This window comes from Mustela putorius, unplaced genomic scaffold, assembly GCF_011764305.1.
Source record: "Mustela putorius furo isolate JIRA1106 unplaced genomic scaffold, ASM1176430v1.1 tig00001419_pilon_pilon_pilon, whole genome shotgun sequence".
Classification (NCBI taxonomy): domain Eukaryota; kingdom Metazoa; phylum Chordata; class Mammalia; order Carnivora; family Mustelidae; genus Mustela; species Mustela putorius.
Window position 1 is genome coordinate 566,442 of NW_025421736.1, and position 22,573 is coordinate 589,014.

Sequence of the window (22,573 nt, forward strand, 5' to 3'; positions counted from 1 at the left end):
AGCTGTGCCTGGGCGTCTCCCCGTCCAGGGCTTGACTGGCCCCCACGCAGGCTGCTGCAGCTTCTTCCCGCCCCACCGCGGGCACAGCCGGAGACAAGGCCCCTTTACTGGGCGCCTGGGTATTCCCGCCCCCCACGCCTGGTGCTGTTCACAGAGAACAGTCCCCAGCCAGCCCTCCCTGGAAACCGGTCCCCGAGGATGTGCAGAGACGGCCCCCCAGCTGCTCCACGGCTCCAGGGGAGCAGGATGCTGACCCCACTTCTGTGTGGCCGCCCATCCCCACGTGGAGCCCCCGCAGAGGCCCCGGGCTTTACGCGGCTGATGCTGGCCCAAGGGGCTGGAGAACTCATGGCAGCCCGCGGGGGTCAGAGGCCACGTGAAAGCATACTGGCCTCCCAGCGTCCAGTGTGCCTGGAGGTGGAAAGCCACGCTGGGCGTCCCATGTGAGCATTTATTTGGGTGACGGGTTCAGGTACCCGCCCGGCGGCAGGAAAGGGCTGGTGCGGAGAACAGTCAGCAGGCTCTGTCTGACCCCACGGGTCCCACGCTCCTGGCTGAGGCTGGGACACAAGGCACGTGGCAGGGTTCCCAGCCCAGAAGGGAAGACAGCAGATGTCTGGGACGCCTCACCCGTTGGGGCTGGGGACCTGGTCCTGGGGGGCCCTCTGGCCCCGGCTCTGTGGGGTGCGGGAAGGACAGGTCCCGGGTCTCATCACAGGTACAGGTAGGGGCAGGGGAGGGAGCCAGTGAGCTGGGTTCCCCGCAGCAGCTCAGGGTTGGGTCCTGGGGGCCACCAAAGTAGGGCTTGGGGCTGAGGCCTCTTTCCGTGGCCCCAAGCGTCACCCCGGGACTGCACGAGGAGGAGGAGAGGGCGGTGCGCTGCAGGGCAGGAAGAGGAGCGGAGCTCACTTTGGCAGGGACTGCAGTTCCGGAGGGAGATTGCAGCCGGTGTAGACGCCGTTGGTGATGCTGTATTCCAGTAAAGCACCGAAACAGGGATCCTGCCGAAACAGCAGAGCGCCAGGCCTCGAAGCCCAAGCTGTCCGAGGGGCACCCTGTCCCCATGCCCTGGCCTCCTCAGGTGACTCACTCTGACCAGAACGTGAGGGTTTCCCAGCACGATCAGCAAGGCTTTGGGTCTGGTGATTGCAACATTGAATCTTTTTGAGTTGGACAAGAATCCCAAAAAGTATCTATCATCTTCAAACCTATCTTCATTTGACCGTACCTAAAAAAGACACAAAGACAAATAATAATGGTATCCTAAGTTTGGCATGGAAAGAAATACGGTATTTTAAAGCATTTAAAAATATTAGACATTGGTGTAACTCCATTTTTGGTTAAAAAAGGAGACAACCAGCACCGCGGGGAGAGCCTCACGAGACCGTCTCCCGGTTTCTGGGTGCAGGTCCCTCTAACCCACCCGCACGCCCTGCCTTATCTCAGTCAAGAGGGTCTGACAGGGAAACAGAGTCGTGAGGATTCAGGCTGGTGCTCCCCGGGCCGTGGCCGAGCCGCTGGGGCCTTCGTGGGCGGCGGCCGTCTCCCGCTCGGCCCCTCGGTCCCCGTCCCCTTCTCTTTCAGCGCCCTGGGCCGCCTCCGCCAGCGCGTCTCCCCCTGCTTCCATCGAGTGTGGGTGGCTGAGTTTCTAAGGCGCTCCCACACCTGCCGGAGCACCCCACCCTGGAGAGGCTTCCCCGTGCTAGGAAAGGGCCTCCGGCCCGCTCTACGGGGAGGTACCAAGAACCCGACAGACGTTGGGCGGCCTCAGACACACCGCCACCCCCACTAAGAGCAGGAGCACCTACGGTGGAGATGATGACGGCCAGATACTCCTGCCCTTGAAACTCCTCCACCGATCCAACCTTTATGTCTGTGAGATCGACATTGCGCAGAAGAATTTTGATTTTTTCCACCTTTGAAGCAGATAAAATAAAACTTTACAAATCTGACCATTTCTTTATACATTTAAGCATAAGCCCAATATTAACCAATATGCAATACTGCTTTTCAATTCCAAACCCTATTTCATCTGGGTTGACGGGAGCACGGATTCTGACTTCAGACCCAGTGCACTAGGGGAAAGGGGACGGCGTGTTTCTGGAGCGCAGCTTCTGTCTCCCCGTGGTGCGCAGTAAGGAGAGCGGAGGCGCACGGGCCAGCTGCTCTGCGGACGGGGTCATCTCCATGGGGACAGCGGAGGGACCTTCGGCCCGGCAGAGCCGAGTGGCTGGACAGAGACCTGGAAACAGTCTTTGTACAGCCACCGCAGGAAGGCAGGGGCCGTGTCTCTGGGAGGCACGAGCTCCTGGAGCAGGGGACTAGCGTGGCATGGAAACAGGACCCTGCACTGTGTGTCTAGAGACAAGGCTCTCCAGTGGGTCTTGGCAAAAGAAAAGCCAATTTGAAACCCTGGAGGAAAGCATACAGTACAGGAGAAAGCTCGGCATAACGGAAGCTTCTGTTCCCTGGGGGGCTTGGCAGGTGGCCCCTCGCCCGCCAGCATCCGGAACCCCACCCCGCCAGGGTCTGAGCACCAGGACTCCGGCGGTGGGGTGCAGGGCCGGCCAGCGAGAGCCCCCTGCTGGGCGCGGACGCAGGTGCAGTGGCTGTGGAAGGACTCGGTGCCAGGTAGAGGAGCTTGTCTCCACCCTCCTTCCTGACTCCGGGACCAAGGACGCTCAAAGGAGCGGTGGGCAGGTCCACACCTGCTTCCGGTAGGGCGTGATCACACCAATGTCACTGGCGGACACCTGGCTGGAGAGGCTCCTGGCCAGCAGGCAGCAGTAGCGCAGGACCTGGACCGCCTCGGCAGCATTGAACCAGGACGGGCTCCTCCCTTCGCGAGCTTCGCTGCCCTGAGGTAATCAGAGGACAAGGAAAGGGGACAAGCATCAGGACACCTCATGTCCTCAACACATGCTTGCGAAGGGGGCTCTGAGCCAGGAGGGAGCGAGGCTGGCGTTGGGAGTACGGCATGATCGAGACCGAGACCACCCCACCGTCCCAGTGGCAGCAGTGGAGAGACGCACCACGGCCCCAAAAGGAGCCCAGAGAAGGGCTGCTTGGGGGCGGTGTGTCATTTTCTGCAACAGGAGTGGGCGGTCAGCGAGGCATGTGCCGACACAGCCACATGCAGGAGAGCATGCTAGGACAGGGAAAGGGGACCGGGGGCCGAGGGGGGCAGGGTTCAGAGCAGACTGTGTGGCAGAGGCAGCTGGCCAGCTGTGGTCAGCTCAGCAGGGGCCAAGCACAGCCCTGCCACGGACCAGCCAGGTGACCATGTACCCAGAGTCCCCCCCCCCCCCACAACTAGGATTGGGTCCGCTCAGGCCACCAGCAAAGAGGACAGGCAGCAAACCAACAAGAACATGGAGGTGTTCAGCATCACTAATTGGGGAGACACAGACCAAAAGTCCAAGATCCCACCTCACACACACACGGCTACTACAGAAAAAATGAAACAGGTGTTGGGGGGGATGTGGAGGAACCGGAGCCCCTGGACATGGCGGATGGGAACGTAAGTTGTACAACCACCGTTGAAACCAGTGTGGAGGTTCCTCAAAACCTTAATCCCCCAAATTCGTTCTGACCAGCAATTCCACTTCAGGGATACACCCAAAGGAAGCGAGAGCCGGCTTCAGAGAGACACTGTCCACCGGTACTCAGAGCAGCGTTACTCACGACAGCCGAAACGTCCCCTGCCGGAGGAAGGGACAGACAAAACGCGGCCCGTGGGCGTCGTGGAATAGTCCTCGGCCTTGAAAAGGAAGGAGCAGCGGACACCTGCCAGGACCTGGGGGACCCCCGAGGACACGGTGCTGAGTGAAACCAGCCAGACACAGAAGGACAAGTCCTGGCCTCACTTCTAGGAGGCACCGCGGTGGTCAGACCCGGGGACAGAGTTGACGGTGGGGCTGGGGAGGGGGCGCGCTCTCTCTCTCAAAGAAGTAAAATCGTAAAAAGAGAAAAAAAGTATATGGAACTTAAATCCCTCAGAGATTGGGGGTTGGGGGACGTCCTTAGAACACCCGCCAAACCGGATACACATTTGGCCATAGTTTTTTTTTTAGAAAGATCTTATTTATTTGACAGAAAGACAGCAAGAGAGGGAGAAGCAGGCACTCCACTGAGCGGGCCAGGACCCTGGGAACACAACGTGGGCTGAAGGCAGATGCCCAATGACAGCCACCCTGGTGCCCCAGCCATACATTTTTAAAAGCAAAGAATTTCCAGGCCTTAGTTCCTGATCAGAACCTAATAAAAACAGAAATAAAAAAAGAGGTAAAAAGCATTCTTGGCCACTTGGGCATTAAGAAAAATGCTTCTCTATAACCCTTGGATCAAAAAAGAAAATAAAAACCAAGTTATAAAGGTCCAGAAAGTCACGAGAGAAGGGTCTCTCAGCAGACACATGGGGAACGAGAGAGCTACAGGATGGCATCCCTGGTGCCTTCCTAACTAAGAGGACGAGGATATGGGAATCAAGTGCCCGTCTCTCCGGAATTACAACAAAGAAAATAAGGCAGGCGGTAAGGGGCCGCTTAACAAGAAAGCTGAAATTCAGGAACGGAACAAAGAGAGGACGGACGTAAGTCCAAAGCTGGTTCTTTTTCAGTTAGACCAGGGGTTGCCACATCTTACTTGCAAAGGGCCAGATAGTAGCTCAGGCTTACCGGGGCTTTGCTGACCTACTCAAGTCTACCGCAGGACGAAGAGGTCCGACATCAGCCACATGTCCACTGTGGTGCAGGCTTCCAGCTCTCCTTTACCAGGACAAGACCACAGCGGCCTTGGTGGTCCCTCCTCGGGCCGCCCCGGGGTTCAGCCCCACAACATCCACACAGCACACCCTACTGAGCTTCCTCTGCTGGGATGTGCTGGGCATGGAGTGGTGAGTCAGACGGACAGAGGTCCTTCTAGAACCTCCTCAGGGGAAGGTGTGAGTCAAAGGAACTCCCATGAGGGGGTACTTGCCAGGGAGCATGTCTGACGTTGTGTCCGAGAAACTGGGAGTGGCCCGCCGGAGCCCAGAGTGAGCCAGGGCCAGGCCTCGCTGGCAATCCTGAGGCCAGTAAACTGGTGATAAGACCCTTTTGCTCCAACGAAGGGCGCAGACCATGTTCTCCGCAGCCCAGCCCCAGAGCCCTGGCCCCCACTTTGCATTCAGGGCATGGAGTGGAGTCTGGGACACAGGCCCTTAAAAAATCCTTATTAAAAAAAAAAATCCTTACTAAATGAACAAATGTTTCTGGACTTTGTTTCACTGACCTATACGTTTTGTTGTTGTTGTTGTTGTTTTGAGTCTAAAAGTATGCTTTCATGTGCTACAGTTCGCAGTGTGTTATCTAGCTGGCTTAGTATCTCCTACTTTTTTTGCACACTTACAACACATTTATACATTTACAATCACTCTCTTGTGAAAAAACCCACGTGGCCTCTACGTGGGTCGCATTAACGTGTGCGTTACTACGGGCAGGACGATACTGGGGTCTCTGTTCAGGGGCGCTACGTGCCCTCTCGCTCCACGCACTCGGCTCCAGTTTCCAACGCCGCGGCTCACTCTGCTGAGGCTGGTTTCTGGACGGGCCCAGAGAGACGGCTGCTGTCCTGCTCCGTCTCCTGGCTTTACTGGTCTACAGGAAAGCTTCTGAGGACGGACAGAGCAGGAGCGGAGTGTTCCTGGGAGAAGACCGCAGCCCACGGGGCCTCGTGCTGAGAGCTCCGAGTCGGGAGGTACCGGTCTCCCCACAGAATCCCTCGCCTTGAGCTCTCTTCTGCCCAAAGGGCAGGCATTCCGCAGCTGCACCCCAACACGCAACTACCTGTCCAGCCACTTCCCAGAGCAGGCAAACCCCGGGGCCCGAGGTGGCGTCACCGTCCCCTGGGCCCATGTGCCTGAACGCAGGCTGTGCGGAGAGGGCAGACAGCACCCCGGGTCTAGCTCCTCCCGTCCGAGGGTCTGGGTGCAGCCCCGGTTCTGGATGACTGCGGGGGTGGTCAACTCAAGAGACGACTTCCGCGGCCGACAACCAGACTCCAACACACACACCGCTCTCAGGGCGCTCTTGTCATTTGCTGGGCTCCTGAGGACCAGGGAGCCCCCACACCGCTGAGGCCATGGTGAGTGCGGGGAGGCTCCCCCACCCCCACGTTTACTCACTCAGCTCCTGCACGAGGTGGCGGCCGCTCTTGCTGGGCACCGGAGCGCCTAGTATCCGGGAACCCCCGGCGCCGCTCACCGCCTCAGCCTCCCCTCACTGACGCGGCAGCTTTAATGCCCTCCCCGTAAACTCCTTCAGGGCGGCATTCCGACGCCCACTTGGCCGGCAGCCTCCGGAGTCCGCTCCATACGCGGTCACCTGCAGGGCCACAGGCCTTCCCTACCTCCGCACGCGTCCGCCCCCGCACGGCCCTCGGCCCGCCGGCGACGGCTAAATGCTCCGTGAGCGCCGGGCCGGAACCAAACACACTCGGTGCGGCACAGCGCCGGGGGCTCGAGCGCTCGCTCCGCGGCTGGAGCCGAGCCAGGCCCTCCCAGGCCGCCCTCTGCACAACTCACCCTGACGCCATGGAAGATGAGGGGGAAGCCTTTCTTTGGTAACTTCTCCCAGCCCAGCAGGGAGGTGACCACCGAGGGGTCCGCGCACACTTCCAGCTCCTTGTGGTAGAAGAGCCTGGACGGCAGCGCCAGCAGAGCCGGGTGCGACCTGTAGTTCTTCACGAGCTTTGTCACCTGCCGAGAGAGGGCCGGTGGCAGGCCCAGAGCCAAGTCGGCACACGCGGGGCGCATGTCTGTCCAAGAGAAAAACGCTGAGGACCCCCTCAGACTGCGGCCCCAGGGCACCCTCTCCTGGCTCCCCCCGCCCCAGCTGGTCACCTGCCACCCCATCAGGGAGCTCATGTGTCTCCAGTGGCTTTTTGAACTATTAGTTGCAGGTGTGCGATGTAACGACTCAACACGTGACTCTGCGCGTCACGACACCCCCCCCCGCCCCGTGACCATCCTTGCGTTCTCTGTATTTAAGAGCCTGTTTGGCTCATCGTTTGTTTCTTAAATTCCACATACAAGTGAAATCATGCGGTGTTCATCTTCCTCTTACTCCACTTAGCGTTGTTTTCTCTAGATCCGTCCACGTCACGATTCCATTTTTGACGGCTGCGTAATAGCCCACTGCACAGACACACCACATCCTCCTCACCCAGTCATTTCTCAGCGGACACTTGGGTCAGAGCATCTGTGGCCAGGGACTGGGCTGGCAGGTCGGGCGCTGCCCGGGCCCAGGAGCCTCGCGGGTGGCAGCTGCTTGGGCATTGGGGGACTTTGCAGCCAGGCCCCCAGGCAGGGCGGGCAAAGAACGCTGTCTGCTCCGGGTCCAGACTGCCCTGGGCCTCCCCAGCAGGGCCACCGGGCCCCAGGAAGAATCGTCCCGGGCCAGGCCGGCCCCAGGTGGGGAGGCTGGGGGGGGGCCGGGAGCAGTCGTGCAGGGGACACACAGGCTCCCCCAGCCCCGGAGCTGTTGCTGCGGCGGTGGGCACGTGGTCTGCCGCACGTGGGAGAGCAGTCCTCTCACTCCGCAGCTGACTGGCAGCTACAGATGTCCGTGTTGCAGCCCGAGCTGGCCCTCTGTGCATCCCGTGTCTATCAGTCTGACAGATCCTCCTGCCCACCCGGCCCTGAATCCAGCCGTGGCTGTCCCGGGGTCTCTGTCCCATGCCCCCAGACCAGACCCTGGGAGTCCACTGCGTTCTCCAGGGAGCTGCAGGCGCACTCCCCCTTAGGTTCTTCCTGATCTGCAGGCTGGAAAACGCCGAGGTTCTGGAGTCTGACCGGCCGTCCTTACTCCGCTCCCCACAGCTCCCTACCCCCTTGTCTTACTTGGCTCAAGACTCCTCGACACCGCCCCCCCACTCCTGTGGCTTCCCGATCTCCGGGGCCACCACGGCCTCCCGCCTCCCCAGCCTGGTTCCCTGAGCTGTAGCCCCACAGCTGCTGCACCCAGGCCTTGGGGACTCGGGCCATGCTGCCCTGCTTGCCCTGGTCCCGCACAGATGCAGGGGAGGCTCCTGGGCACAGGCAGGAAGGCAGCTGTGGGGCCTGCTGGCATCCATGGGGCTTTGCACGATGCCCAGTGGTCCCTGCTGCTGTGAGGGCTGAAGCTATGGTGGGGGCCCTGACAATGAGGCTGACCCACGTCGGGTGCCACTGGCAATGCCTGCCGATGGATGCACAGAGCGCCCGGGCCTGGCTCCCCGCCAGCCACCAGGGCGCCCCGACCCCCACTGGGCTCTGCACTGATGCCGGCTATGAAACATGTTTCCTCCGTCCCAGGATTTTAACGTCCACCACCAGACGGGAACGCACTGTCCCTGACAGAGCTCCTGCCCCAGGAGACGCATCTGGACGGCAAAGCTCCTGAGAACGACGGGTTTGCTGAGAAGCAAGTGCTCTGAAGCTGGGGTCTCTGAGCCCACAGCAGGCCGACGAGCCGTGTTTTCCCAGAAGAGGTGGAGATCCGGGAAGAGAAGAGAGAGCTGCTCAGATGGTCTCCTGGGTCCAGACAGCTGAGCGGCCTTCCTCGGGGGTGGAAGGGCCAGGTTGCATTCACTGTCCTGTGGCCCTGGCCTTTACACAAACCCACGAAGCCTGGTCTCAGCTCGGGTGTAGGTGGCCATTGGTCCTTGGGCCATGAGGCCACGGTGGCCAAGAACACAGCCCCTGAGACCCACAGCCAACTTGAAGCCCTGCTGGGATCTTGCAGAGAGCCGCTGGTGTCGCCACCAGCACAGGGAGCAAGAACCATTCACGTTCTGCCTCCAGCTGGCCTAGGGCACCCCTCAGTACAAGGCGTCCTCCCCTACTGCTGGGGTGAGGACCCGGTAGGCCCCACAACTCTTCTGCTGATGGCAGCAGTGTCAACTCAGTCACTACAGCGTGTCCAATCTCCAAGATGCTAATCAAAACCCCAAACTCAATTTAGCACCTTAGCTTCTCATTCCCCAAACCAGGCCCTGCATTAGCTTATGGGGTGCCGGGGAGAGAGGTCCTCCGCCCCCAGATACCCGCTGTGGCTTCAGGGCCTCTGGGGAGAAAGCAGGTGTGGGGTACTCAGGCCGAGGCAGCCCTGCCTCCCCGTTTGACCTGTGCCTGTGCCAGAGGCTGAGGCTCCCGCCTGAAGGAAGCTGGCACACAGTGCATCCCACTTTGCTGGAGGCCTCCCCTTCCTCCAGCTCCAGCAGCCCTGGGGACATGGGTGCTGGGTAGCCTGCAGGGGCAGGGGGCTCTCCGCTGCCCCGTCTCGGCCAGCACAAGTTCACCACCTGCTCACCCAGCGCCCCCAGCCCACACGCCCTCTGGCCTCTTCCATTCTCCAGTGGGTAAAGGGCCTGAGGACCGACAGCCTGACATGGGTCTCAAGGTATTTCTAGGAAAATCTGCCCAGGATCACTGCCTCTCGCTTCTGTTCACTGCTAAAGTTTCGAAGGAGTGCTCCTTGTTTTCGTAGCGGAGGCACTGAGAGACCACGCCACTTGGTTCATCTTACCGAGGGAGCCCCGAGACCCACGGTTCCAGGGCTCTAGTGTGTCAGGGGCTGTGGTGGGCTAAAATGCAGACTGCAAAGCCCATCCCTCAAAGTGGTCTCAGTGGGGCTGAGGAAGGACTCTGCAGATTAGCCAGCAGACCAGCCCCACGGGAGAGCACGGGGCCTTGTCCTTCAGATGACAAGTTAGAAGGCTCTTTCCTGTTTCCCCGTCAACCCCGATTTCACTGCTACTGTGTTTGGCCCCACAGAACCTCTGCCCTCGGGCTCGGATGGGACTGCCTGGAATTGCGGATCCCTGCGGGCCTGCGAAGCGCCCGTCTGAGCGGCTGGGACAGAGTGCTGGCCAACGTCCCCTCTGGAATGGGAGGGGGAGTGTGAGTTCTCTGCCCCCCTCCCTCCCCCGGGCGCAGCGCAGTGTAGGCAGGAGCAGAGCCCGGCTGCAGGGGTGGCAGGACTGCGGGGGCCACAGGAACGGGGATCCGCGTGCTTACCAGCAGGGGGTTGTAGGCGCCGCATGCCCCAAAAGCGTTTTCGTCCCGTAGGTACACCTGCCGGGACATCAGTCTCTCCAACATAGAGACGCTCAGCCCGTAGGCCATGGCGAGTCTGGACTTAATGACGGGTCCGAGCTGCATGGGGTCTCCGGCAAGGACAATCTGCAGCACATGAATGGGCAGCCACGCTAGAGCAGGGGACAGTGGTCCCACACGCTCACCGCCACAGCCAGGGGAGGCCCAGGACACAGGTGTGGGGGCCCCGGGCAGGCAACAGCCCAGCCTCCCGCCTTCTGATGGCCGACTGAGGGTCCCTGAGTGCAGGCTGGAGGGCAGCAGAGACTCAGACCGGCCGGGCAGCCTCTGCCCCAGTCATCTGAGCGCGTGCCGCACCCTAACCCTCCTGGACGCTGCCTTTGCCCGCCCATCCTGCCAGCTCCTGGCCCACGTGGCAGCCAAACCAGATGTGCTCCCTGCTTGGTCTCTGTGCCGCCCCTGCACGGGACACTTGGAATGGGAGGAGGCCGGTGTCTGGGGGCCAGAAGCTGGAGCGGTCCCGCAAGGACACACGTGTGCTGAGAGCAGGCTAAGGGGAGCTTAAGAGGACCCCAGGCCATGCCCAGGGTGAGCACTGAGGAGGCAGCAGGTGTGAGTGGGAGAAGCGCCAAAGCATCAGCCTAGGGTAACGGGGGTCAGCAGCGAGGGGCAGGGGAGGGGCGGAGTGGTCAGTCCCTGGGCAGCGAGCCAGGGCCGTGCCTGCAGGTCCCCACCCAGCTGCACAGTAGCTCTTGGTGCTGTTTGAAAAGCGAATCCAAAGGCAGAGCGGCCCTTCCCTGTCCTCGAGGTGTGAGATACGGGACCCAACACAAGGCCCAGCTTCAGAGCCTCTGGGTCCTTAGCACGTCACCCGAGCCTGTCACCCACTCTGGGGCTGTTCTGGGCAGAGAACCACGCAGCAGACAGACCTTACCTGGCCGTTGGCGTCTGAAACCAGCCCCAGTGGAATAAGGCATTCTGGCTCACTCGCCTGTCCTGCTTCGTCCACAAACACGTGTGTAAAATGTCCGACTCTAAAGCCAAAGATGTTCTCGATGGTCATTTCTGTCAAGCAACAGCCAACACACACTGCACGGCCACATCTGCCCCCGCCCCTGGCAGGCTGGCCCAGAAAGTGGGACCGTCTGGTCTGGATGAACTACAGGTCGCCGGCACCGGGGACTCTGGATGCGGGGTCAGTCGTGTTTTTAAGTGGCCTCCGAGGCAGACAGGGTGAGCGGTGGGAGTACGCAGTAATGGGAGACTGTGCGGGCAGGCCCGTGAGGGGCCCCATCGGAGCAGATGCTCTTCCCGTTTGAGGCCTGGCTGGGACACAGCTCGACTGCCCACAAACCACGTGATCCTGGGCAGGTCGTGGTGCCTCTGTGCCTCAGTTTCCCCGACTTGGTGGATGTGAGAACAGGATGAGCTTGTCCATCGGAGCGATGCCCCACCGGGAGTCGGATTACCACCCCACCACGACACCCATAGGTCCCTCCCTACGAAAGACGGGAAAATCACACACTTCCATTCTTCTACCTCATGTCCCAATTCCTGATGAAGAAACTCAACGTTACATATCTTTTTTAGGATGTAAGCACTTGAGTTTTCAATTCTTAATAACTGGGTTAAAGTCATTTCTATCAGCTTACACGGGTCCGTGTTTACACCCTCTCAGCCTCGTGCAGCCCCAGCTCCCTGCTGGCTCCCCAACTGCTGGGGGGGGTTCCGCCCTCACTCTCTGGGCTCTGGCCTGGCCCCCAGCCCCTGTCCTCATATCCTGCCCTGCACGGAAGCTGCACGAGGACAGCGACGCTACTTGTGTGGGTCCCCGCGGCCCGAGCCCCAGCCATGCCCACCTCACACCTATCTGGTAGAAGAGCCCGGCGCTGCTGCACGTGGTGATGACGACCCTGAAGCGGGAAGCCTTCCAGATGTCCTCTCCCTCCTTGCAGTACGGCTTGAGGGCGTCGGCCACGGTCTGCGGGAAGGGGTGCGGCCAGCTCACTTTCCAAGTATGACCTTCAAGTGTTTCTTTCTTTCTTTCTTTTTAAAAATATTTATTTATTTGGCAGACAGAGATCACAAGCAGGCAGAGAGGCAGAGAGAGAGGAGGAAGCAGGCTCCCCACTAAGCAGAGAGCCCGATGCGGGGCTCGATCCCTGGACCCTGGGATCATGACCCGAGCTGAAGGCAGAGGCTTCACCCACTGAGCCACCCAGGCGCCCCTCAAGTGTTTCTTTAAATTGGACATCATCACAAAGCTGAAGAGAGTTCTAAAACAGAATGCCCCGTTCCCACTTCTTAGTTCCAACTGTTTTCTTAAACCAGAATATTTTACAACTTCCTGTCAACTTATCCCATGTTCTACAGACTCCTCAGCCCCAAAGAGAGCACAAAATCCTGCAGATCTTTCTCCCAAAACAACTGTATACATTTCCTAGATTCCGTTTCTTTTATTAAGCAAACCAAAAGCTTCTAATTTTCCTAAAGGAATATTTATAGATAAATCACTAAAACAGAGCCCAAAAGGAACAATACATTTGGGTATCAAATAAGAGAAAAACACCCGCATTCAATAAAGTGGAGAACGCCCAGGGCTCCTGGGTGGCTCAGGTCGTGGTCTCAGGGGCGTGAGATGGAGCCCGGAGCTGGGCTCAGCACTGGGTGGAGGATCCCCCGGAGACTCTCCCCCATCCCCTCCGCCTGCTCTAACCAAACACCCATGGGGAATGCCTGGCTCCCAGAGAACGGAGAATGCCGCTACCGTCAGGTGCGGGCGGGCAGGACCCGTCCACCCCGGCCGGCTGCGGCGCTCACCTCCTCGAACCTGCAGGTGGCGTTGACGCGGACCATGGCGCCAGGCCGCAGCACCTGGCTGTCGTGCAGCCGCAGACACACGAGGTCGGCCGCACTGTTGGAGGGCGCACACACCAGTATCCGACTGTCCGGCAAAGCGTAGTATACCTTCGACCAGGACACAAGACACACAGGGGCATAAATGTCCACCTGTCCAGGGCCCACGCTCACACCAGCCCCTTCTGTGCCTGAGGCCCAGCCGCGGACACACGCAGGGATGGTCCTGCCTCCTCACGTGCGTGTGCCAGCAAGACACGAGAGGATTTGAGACTTCTCTGTTCTCCGGGACCCTAACCTACCCCCCTCCAGGCCTCCAGGACCCTAACCTAACCGCCCCCCCACACCGCACCGAGGCAGAGACGGCATCAGATCGGTTCGGTGCGTGGCTCGCACATCGTGCCTGCGGTACACTCAGCACTCGGCTACTGGCCTGAATCCTGAATGACACAAACGCCTCCACAAGCTCCGTCTTAAACACAGACACGGACACTTCTGCACAACACTGCCTTAGCTACTGTTAAGAGAACTTTTCTGCAACAAGATTCCATGTGACTGAATGGTCAGCCATTCCTTTTTTTCTTTCTAAGGATTTTATTTTTCAGTTCTCTCTACACCCAACATGGGGCTCAGACCCAAACCCTGAGATCAAGAGTTGCGCGCTCCCCTGAGCAGTCAGGCGCTCCAGAACGGTCGGCCACTCGGTAAAGACAGAGTCCTTTCTAAACCTATGGGATAAGCTTTGAAAATCCTACATATTCCCTTAAACACTGAAACAAACGTGGCCACCCATGAAATAACTGGGATTTTTTCAAGCTTGTCCTTACTTCCCGACAACACACGCGTGGCACTCGGCCGAGGCCGCTCCCTGAGGTTACCTGTAAGACAGCCTCTATAATTGTCACTGTCTTCCCGGTTCCAGGAGGTCCAAAAAGAATATATGGGAGCGGGCGACAGTCCCCACTCAGGATTCTTCTAACAGCTAACTTCTGGTTTTCGTTGAGCACGGGATTGAAAAATTCCTTTTCTCTCGCCCTGGGGACCTGCGCTTCGTTTACTGTATCCAAAGTGAGAACCAGTGTCAGGCAGAGGTCAAACACCTTGGCACGACAGGAGCACAGGTCAGCAGGGGCCATCACGACGGCCACGATGTAGCCGGTCGGGTGCCCGCTACTGAGCTGTACTCCACTGGGCAGAGTCGGGAAAGTCAACTTCATCTCCTGAGAGCCGAGATGCGGCCACTCAGGACGTGTGCAGCATCGCCTAGCCCTGGGGTCTGAGACGCGGGCTGGGGGAGGCCTGCAGAAAGAGCCTGTAGTCACGTTCAAGTACTGAGCCGTACCCTCACGTCACCACTAGGTATCCGGTCAGGACAGGAGTGTCCATCTCTCTGGCTGCAGCCCCCGCCCAGGTCCCAACTGGTCCCCTCTGGGCAGGAGGGAGTGTCTCGAGGGGCCTATCTTCCAGGCCAGGGTTCCCAAGGCTGCCCTGGCAGCCCTCACCATACGCACCCCGATGAGCTGACTTTTCCGCAAAGGCCGCCGGGCCCGGTGAGGCCTGGGCATCAGGCCGCCTCTCCTTGGCTGCAGGCTTGGTGTGGTCCTTCGTGGCTTTCCTAGTCTAGAGACAATCATGTAGAAAAACAGCCTTGAAAAAAAAAGGCTTTGTATCTACACCGGTTTAGAGAGTGACATAAACACCTGCCCACGTTCTCCGTGTTTTGTTTAACAACTGCATGGCTCATAGGTTTCAAAACGCAGCAAAAAAGATTTCTTTTTTGAATTCCCTTACAAAAGTTAACACGAACCCAGTAAATCCTGGTAACGATGCCAGATCAAAGGGTGACGCTTATCTGATACGGCATCTTTTCTCTTCCTGCATCCTTCCCAGTGCTCACCTACGAGGGGAAACCCACGTGGCTGAAGGCAAATCCTTGTCCCCTGCCCCCCAGGATCCCTGGGCAGAAGCCCTTCCTCCGCAGCGGGAATGAGCCCTGCCAGGAATGGCTCCGGGGAGCTTTGGCTCCGAGGGGACCGTTGTGTGCCTTCTGGGTGCCGCCAAGGGCCGGCAGGTCCTGGTCGGCCGCATTCCGCATCCTGCCCAAGAACTGGTCCTGTGGGTGTTTCAACACACCCGCTCTGGCCCGGACCGAGGGAAGTGGTTTCGGGCCTCCCGTGCCGCAGACCATGCTGTGGCCGACAGCTCCGCGCACTCATCTGTGAGTGGTCACAGGCTCACTGTGTTCTGAGGATCTAGTTGGCGTTATTCAACTGTCGCACAGCAGCCCACCTAACACAATGACTTCTACAGGATAAATTCTAGAAGTGAAATTTCACAAAGTTCCTCGTTAAAAACGGTATGCATGCCGAGTTTTAGTCCAGAAGGTCACAGCTGTTTCCCTTCCCCGACGCTGAGTGTTCAGAGTCTCATGGGCACACGTTAACATGCACCATCTAAAGCACACAACTCGACAAGATGACCCAGGGACACGCGCGACAGGCTAAACAGCCCTGCTGAGTCGACAAGATGCGGCTTCAGAACGCCCCCGCTGTCCAGGGCGCGGTTACCTTTCCCAGAACGCGCCGCACGTGAAGTCCAGATGGTGCACTTCCACCGTGGACTTCCGTAGCCGCTGGGAAGCCCACGGACACTGTCCTGTGCACGACAGCCGGCTGCTGTCACTGTGGAGAACCGTTGCACCCAAGCAACAGTGCCGTTCCTCTCTCCACTTGTACGTGGATGGCCCCTACTGAGCGTGCTGTTGTGAATGTCTGCACACTAGCCCTTACGTGGACATGGGTCTTCTGTCTCTGGGGCCAGCGCCAGAAGGGAAGTGGCCGGACTGTATGGCCAGTGTGGGCCGAGATTTCTGGAGAAAATCTTTCAAACGCAGCTTGTGCAAGGCTCCCGTCTCCGCACACGCTCACGACCCTTTGTCCAGTTGGTCCTTCTCATTTGTCTGGTCACTCTCATCCACATGCAGTGGTGGCTCACCGTGGCTGTTCCCTAATGACGAATGCCGAACATCTTCCCATGGGATTTACTCACCATCTGTATACACGGCCCGACGACCGTTTGTCTTACGGGGGTGCAAAAGCGGTCCGCGTTCTGCAGAAACTGTACTTGGCATTTTGAATCTGGATCTTTTCCGGGCTAGTGATCTGTGGTACAATCCCTCGTGATCCTGGGCCGCGGCCACAGTTCCCAGTCAGCCCGCGATCACGAGATGGGACAGCCGAGACCCTGACAGCCCTGCCGTCTTTCCCCTCGAGTACGGTGCGTGGTCCGTTACACAAGGTATTTGACGTTTGGTTATAAAGATGCTTTGTATTAGCTTATTTTGCCCCAGTGTTCTGACCATATTTGAGGGCAGCTGGGCTAAGCTGCGGTGTCTGGTAGGTTAGGTGTGTTACGTCCATTTCCAACTGATGCTATTTTCAACTGGTGCCAGGTTTAACTGCATGTGACCCCGCTGTAAGCCAAGGGAGGCCTATATATTCTCTGGTGAAGTGTCTGTTCATGTCTCTGGTTCAGTTTTAAGAGTCTCATGGTCTAGCGATAAGCTGGCTTTTGTCTTAACCGTGTCTTTTGAACAGCAGAATGCTTCACTTTACTGGAGTCCAAATTTACCAATTTTTTAAGAATCACATTTTTGGCATCACATCTAAAAACTCTATGCCTTACCTAAAGATATTAAGATTTTCCTCTTGGGCTGCCTGAGTGGCTCAGTTGGTTAAGCATCCTCCTCTTGGTCTCAGCTCAGGTCATGATCTCAGGGTTGTGGGGGAGTCCCGCACTGGGCACACTGGGCTCTGTGTTGGGCGTGGAGCCTGCTTAAGTTCCTCTCTATGGCTCCCCACCCTGCTTGCACTCTCAAAAATGAAAGATTCTTAAATGTTGTTTTCTAGAAGTTTGAGGTTTTAGGCTATGATCCGTTTTGTTTGTAGTTTAGGCAATGATCCACTTTGAATTACCTTTGTGAAGGCAGTGAGGTACAGAGCCGGGCACATACCCTCGCGTACAGACACCTCACTGCCCTGGTGCCTTTCGCTAGATTCTCCTTTCCCTACTCTGCTTGCCCTGCACCTCTGTAGAAAGTCAGTCATCCAAATCCACGTGGGTCCATCTCTAGGCTTACATTTCATTCCACTGGAACAGGCTTATCTCGACAACAGTGCCGCACCGTCTTAATTATTGTACTTTGTGAAATGTTTCAAGATCGGGTACTGTGGGTTCTGAGTTTATTGTTGTTCTTCAGAGTTGTTCTGAGAAATCTAGGCCTTTTGCATTTCCACTTACAAAAACATCTGCTACGATTTGACCGGACCAGCAGAGTTGAGAGGCTGCTCTGGGTCATCTGACACACCAACAGCTTCTCTCATCAGTGTTGTGAGGTCTCTAGTGTAGTCTTGTACATCTTTTGTCAGATTTGTCCCTAATGTTGGGAACATTTGGACGCTACCTTGTATGGTGTTATAAATTCGATTCTGAGTACTTATGCCAGTAAATACACAAATTACTTCTGTATACCGACCTTATACCCTGTAAGCTTCTCACCTATTAGTTCCAAAGGCTTCTTTTTAGAGTCCATCAGATTTTACACATCAACAACACGGCTGCCTTTTATTTTTCTCGCCAAATTGCCGGTCTACAACCTCCCGCACAGTGTTAAACGTAAGTGGCAGGACAGGAAGTGCCCTGACTTTCACGGGAAAAGTACATTTTGTCACTCACTCTGTAGGTTTTTTGTAGGTGAAGGAAGTTCCCGTCCATTTCTAGTTTGCTAAACTTTTTGATCAGGAATGGATGTTGGATTTTGTCAGATGCTTTTTTTTTTTTTTTTTTAGATTTTATTTATCTATTTGACAGAAGAGAGAGAGAGATCACAAGCAGGCAGAGAGGCAGGCAGAGAGAGGGGGTGGGGGAAGCGGGGTCCCTGCCGAGCAGAGAGCCCAATGCGGGGCTCGATTCCAGAACCCTGAGATCATGACCTGAGCCGAAGACAGAGGCTTAACCCACTGAGCCACTCAGGTGCCCTTGTCAGATGCTTTTTCTGTGTCTGCGGGTTTAGGTTTGTTCACAGGATGAATATCACGGACTGGGAGTTTGGAACGTTAAACCAGCCTCTCATTCCTGGTGCGAACCACCGTCCTGGTCTCTCATATATACCTATACATACGTGCATGAGTTCTCTAGAAAAATGACCAACAGGATGTATGTATACATAGGTAAAAAGATTTATTATAAGAGATTGGCTTACATGCCTGCAGAGGCTGAGGAGTGTGAGGCCTGCCACTGGGAAGCTGGACACAGAGGGCAGGAAGAGAGATGGTCCCACCCAGGGCAGCTGGGCTGGAGAAGTCCCTGAGAGCCTGCCTGCTCTGTTTAGGTCTCACAGGAGGGATGCCCCCCTACCCTGACCGGGGCACCCACCCACATGATCTCACCCACAAACAAGATATAACCAGGCGTCCAACAGCCCAGGGCCCAGGGCAGCGGACACAGCCCCCTTACCGCCCCGCACTGCTCACCTCTCTTCTGTCCCATCCGTAGAGGCCTAGTGAGTCCCATCTCTGTCTCCTCCGGGATTCTGGGAACTGGTGTCTTCATGCTTTCCCCTTATCAGTCTTGCTTGAGGTTGAGCAATTTCATTGATCTTCTCTGAGAATCAGCTTTCTGGGTTGGCTCACGGGTCCCTCTGCCGTTCTTCTGCATCCTGGAGTGCCGGTTTCTATGCCAGGGTCTCATTATTTGCTTTCCTTTCCTTGTTCTTATTTCTCTAGTGCTCTATGGAAGCACGAGGTCGCGGAGTTGAAACCTGTATCCCTCTTCACTTCGGGCACTCGGGGCCATGGATGGACTCCAGAGCCCCCAGCAGCGGCGTCTGGCCTCTGGCAGGCTGCAGCATCACTTTCGTTTTGGCAGAAACATTTAAATTTCTTTATTGATTTCTTCTGTGATCTGGGGGTGACATATAAGTGTGTTTTCAGTTTCTCAACATTTGGGGATTTTCCAGAGATCTTCCTGCAATTGATTTCTAACTTGATTCTCAGTGGTTAGAGACTGTATTTTGTAGGACTTCAATCTCTTTTAAACTTGAGACTTCTTTTGTGGCCCCAAATAAAGTCTAAGTGGCGAATATTCTGTGTTTGCTTCTACACAAAGTGAACGTGTCCAGCTCTTTCTGGGCCGTGTGCTCTACAAACACCCCTCAGCGGTGACCGGTCACTGTGCCCGGCATGGGGGGAGGCAGACACTGCGGACAGTCACAGGGAGTCTGTCTGGTTCTCTCTGCTGCTTCATCAGCTTCCGTTTCATTCCTTTGAGACTGTTACTAGGTGCATATGTATCTGAGACTGTGACGCACGCCTGATGATTGTCTTTGTTACTGTGACACACTTACCCTGATCGCCTGTGCTCGGGAACCTCCTGACACTGACACAGCCCCTCTAGCTTTGTTTTGATTGCCTCTTTCTTCCATCTTTTACTTTTGACATATTTGTGTCTTTGTACTTAAAATGTGTTTCTTACCGGCAGCATATAGTTGGGCCTTTCCTTTTCACCCAGCCTGACCATCTCTCCTCCTTAACTGCCGTGCTCAGACCACGCACATGCACGTGGCTGCTGACAGCGACTAAACTCTCTTGTCCTGCTACTTGCTTTCTCGGTCTCAACTGTTCTAAGTACACAATTACAGCCAGAGACGTCAGCACCCCATCTACATCGATCGCTGTACAAAGGGGTAGGAAGTAAGTCAGGTTATGGTACGGTTGTCCGTGTGTCCCTCTTTTCTGCTTACCTTTGAAATAATTATTTTGTGGTTCCCTTGTATTTCCTTCGCTGGTCTAGCTCTTTATACTGCGATCTTCCTGGCTGCTCTACAGTTTAGAGCATGGATCTTCAACCGATCACACAGCGTAGGAAATGATACTCTTTCTCCCACTCCTGTTGCTGTTGCCACATATTTTACATCTACACGCTACAAACTCTGTGATATGCTGTTACTATTTCAGCTTCAAAATGTCAATTACCTTTTAAAATCACGAGATTTTATTGTGGTGAGATTTCACTTCAGATCTACCCTCTTAGCATTCTACTCTTTTGATTCTAGGAGTCTGAATTTTTTAGAGCTCTCATATGAAAGAAATCATGCAGCATGTGTCCTTCTGGGACTGGCTTATTTCTCTGAGTATAACGTCCTCCAGGTCCACCCATGTTGTTACATTTTAGGGGATTTCCTTCTTATTAAAAAGTCAATTATATTTTAAAGAAACGTTTTTTAAAAGAAAAAGTTATTTTAACGTGTGAACTTATTTATAATTTCTGGTCCACCTCTTTCGTCTGGGCAGACCCTCATGCCCACTGGCACCATTTCCATGTGCTGAAGGTGCGTTGGTGGTATAGTGGTGAGCATAGCTGCCTTCCATGTGCTGAAGGGTTCTTGTGTCGCATGGCACAAGTCACCAAGTATCGGTCTCCCCCCATCCCTCAGCCCGAGCACATCTGAGGACGTTTTCACGGCTTCATTTCTGCAGTGTTTGCTGGGCGCGGTGTTCTGGGCCCGCTGGTGTCTCCTGCCAGCACCGTCAGCTACTCGGTAGCAATGAGACTTTTCTTGTTTCTAAGACTTGCTCTTTATAAGTGACTTTCAGGGATGTGACTGTCCTGTGCCTCCGTGTGGTCTTCTTCAGATCTCTTACACTTCGGGTCTGTCGGGGAGTCTCCTGAATACGCAGGGCTTATGGTTTTCATAACATCAGGAAAGTCTCTACTCACTATTTTTTCTGGTGTTTCGTACACTTCCCTCTCTGGGATTCCAACTGCACGGATGTGAGCCTGCTAGAAAGTGTCCCACGGCTCACTCAAGTTTTTTTCTTTTTAATACACTATATTTTAGAGCCTTTAAAAAAACCGTTTTATTCTGTTTCATCCTGTCAAGTTTCTGTTAACTGTTCAAGTTCACTAGTCTTTCGGACTATAGTGTCTGGTCTGTTGTTAGTTGTCTATTTTTCATCTTAGACATTGAAGTTTTTGTCTTTAAAAGAGAAATTTGTCTTTTATTGTTTGTATCTCTGCTGAACACGCTTTTGTGTTCCTCTCCCTTAACATCCTATGGAGTATAGTCATAGTAACTGTTTTAATGTCCTTTCCTGCTAATTGCTGTCACTGTGGTTTTTTGTTTTATTTTTTTAGTTGATTTCAACAGACTGAAATTTCTTAAACAAGCTGTGTTTTTCAGTTTATTTCTGGATTAGGTACCAGACATTGTGAATTTTACACCTTGATGGGTGTGTATTTTTGTATTCCTGCAACGATCCTTGAATTTTGTTGTGGGATGTGGCTGCATTCCGTGGAGGCCACTCTCTGCCCATCTGACGGTGAGGCAGCGGGCGGTGCAGGGCAGGGCTATCTGCACTGCTCCAGCAACCCCCTCTGAGGACTCCAGTCGCTGCTCTGTGAGTTCTCTGGCTGTGGGAACAAACCATGCCCAGCACTGTGGGGACTCACGGTTCTTCTCTGCTCTTGGGGGTACTTTCCCAGGCTCAAGTCTTTTGACCCCAAGAGCTCCAACTTCCCCGTGCTCTCCTCCAGCCGTGCGCCCCATGCACTCCACCCGCCTTGTCCCTGCACTGCCAGGCGTGTCTACAACTCTGTAGACCGCAGGCCTCCGCCTTTCTGCTCCCCAGCCTGGGAACTCTGACGGCGCTGAGCTGGGGCAGTCACAGGGGCCACCTCAAGTCCTCCTCTCTCAGGAATCACTGCCCTTGGATATCTGATGTGCAAATGTCACCAACTGTTGTGCCATATGTTCTGTCTGATTTTAGATTATTTAAGGTAGGAAGGTAAATTCAGTCTCTCTAATTCCATTTTGGTTGATATACGGAATGCCCTTGAGTTTATGTGCAACTTAGCTAATCCATAAGAAGGTAATGTTCTGCATTTAAAAATATTAAGATTCAGCTACTCAGGAACGTTATTCATACAAATAGCAACATTTCCCCCAATTCAAATCTCCCATCAGGATCACAAACCCTCCTTGAGAGTCAGGCCACGGAGTGGGCCAGAGAGTGAGGTGACGGAGACAGTCTGCAGAGGACACTGTGCTGCTCTAGTGAAGACTTCTTTCTACTTTTTGATCAGGTAAGAAATAAAGATAATTTTAATGAAAACTTTCTGCTGTTTCCTTCACAGAATTTTTTGTGAATATGCAAGGTATTCAAAAACTCTCTTTTTTTGATTTTTGGAAAGAAGCTATAAAATGGCAAGAGAGTTTCTAATATATGTGCTGCCGAAGTGAGCATGGTAAAAGAGTTTCTAAGTATTAGACATAATTAGAAATTCGTATTTATTAAACATGCTCAGAAAAAGCAAATTCCGGGGCACCCGGGGTGGCTCAGCGGGTGAAGCCTCTGCCTTCGGCTCAGGTCATGATCCCAGGGTCCTGGGATCGAGCCCCGCATCGGGCTCTCTGCTCAGTGGGGAGCGTGCTGCCTCCTCTCTCTCTGCCTGCCTCTCTGCCTGCTTGTGATCTCTGTCTGTCAAATAAATTAAAAAAAAAAAAAAAGCAAGTTCCAACAGCACAGCACCACAGACTAGAACCTCCCACAGACATGGAGAATTCTCCTCATTACTGGAAACACA

General features: G+C 55.4%; 1 protein-coding gene across 1 annotated transcript in view; it reads right to left on the reverse strand.

Annotated features, from left to right (window-relative positions):
* Window positions 1–351: 351 nt before the first annotated feature.
* MOV10L1 (Mov10 like RISC complex RNA helicase 1) overlaps window positions 352–22,573 on the reverse strand; it is a 60,693-nt gene continuing 38,471 nt past the window's right edge. Inside the window, exons 16-27 of the mRNA XM_045087596.1 lie at window positions 14,443–14,551; window positions 13,810–13,988; window positions 12,896–13,042; window positions 11,935–12,056; window positions 11,010–11,109; window positions 10,037–10,201; window positions 6,563–6,736; window positions 2,709–2,858; window positions 1,809–1,916; window positions 1,091–1,228; window positions 910–1,001; window positions 352–677 (exon numbers count right to left, since the gene is read on the reverse strand). Of these exons, the coding sequence (XP_044943531.1) occupies window positions 452–677; window positions 910–1,001; window positions 1,091–1,228; window positions 1,809–1,916; window positions 2,709–2,858; window positions 6,563–6,736; window positions 10,037–10,201; window positions 11,010–11,109; window positions 11,935–12,056; window positions 12,896–13,042; window positions 13,810–13,988; window positions 14,443–14,551 (1,710 nt within the window). The 3' untranslated portion in view covers window positions 352–451. The remainder of the gene's footprint in view (window positions 678–909; window positions 1,002–1,090; window positions 1,229–1,808; window positions 1,917–2,708; window positions 2,859–6,562; window positions 6,737–10,036; window positions 10,202–11,009; window positions 11,110–11,934; window positions 12,057–12,895; window positions 13,043–13,809; window positions 13,989–14,442; window positions 14,552–22,573) is intronic.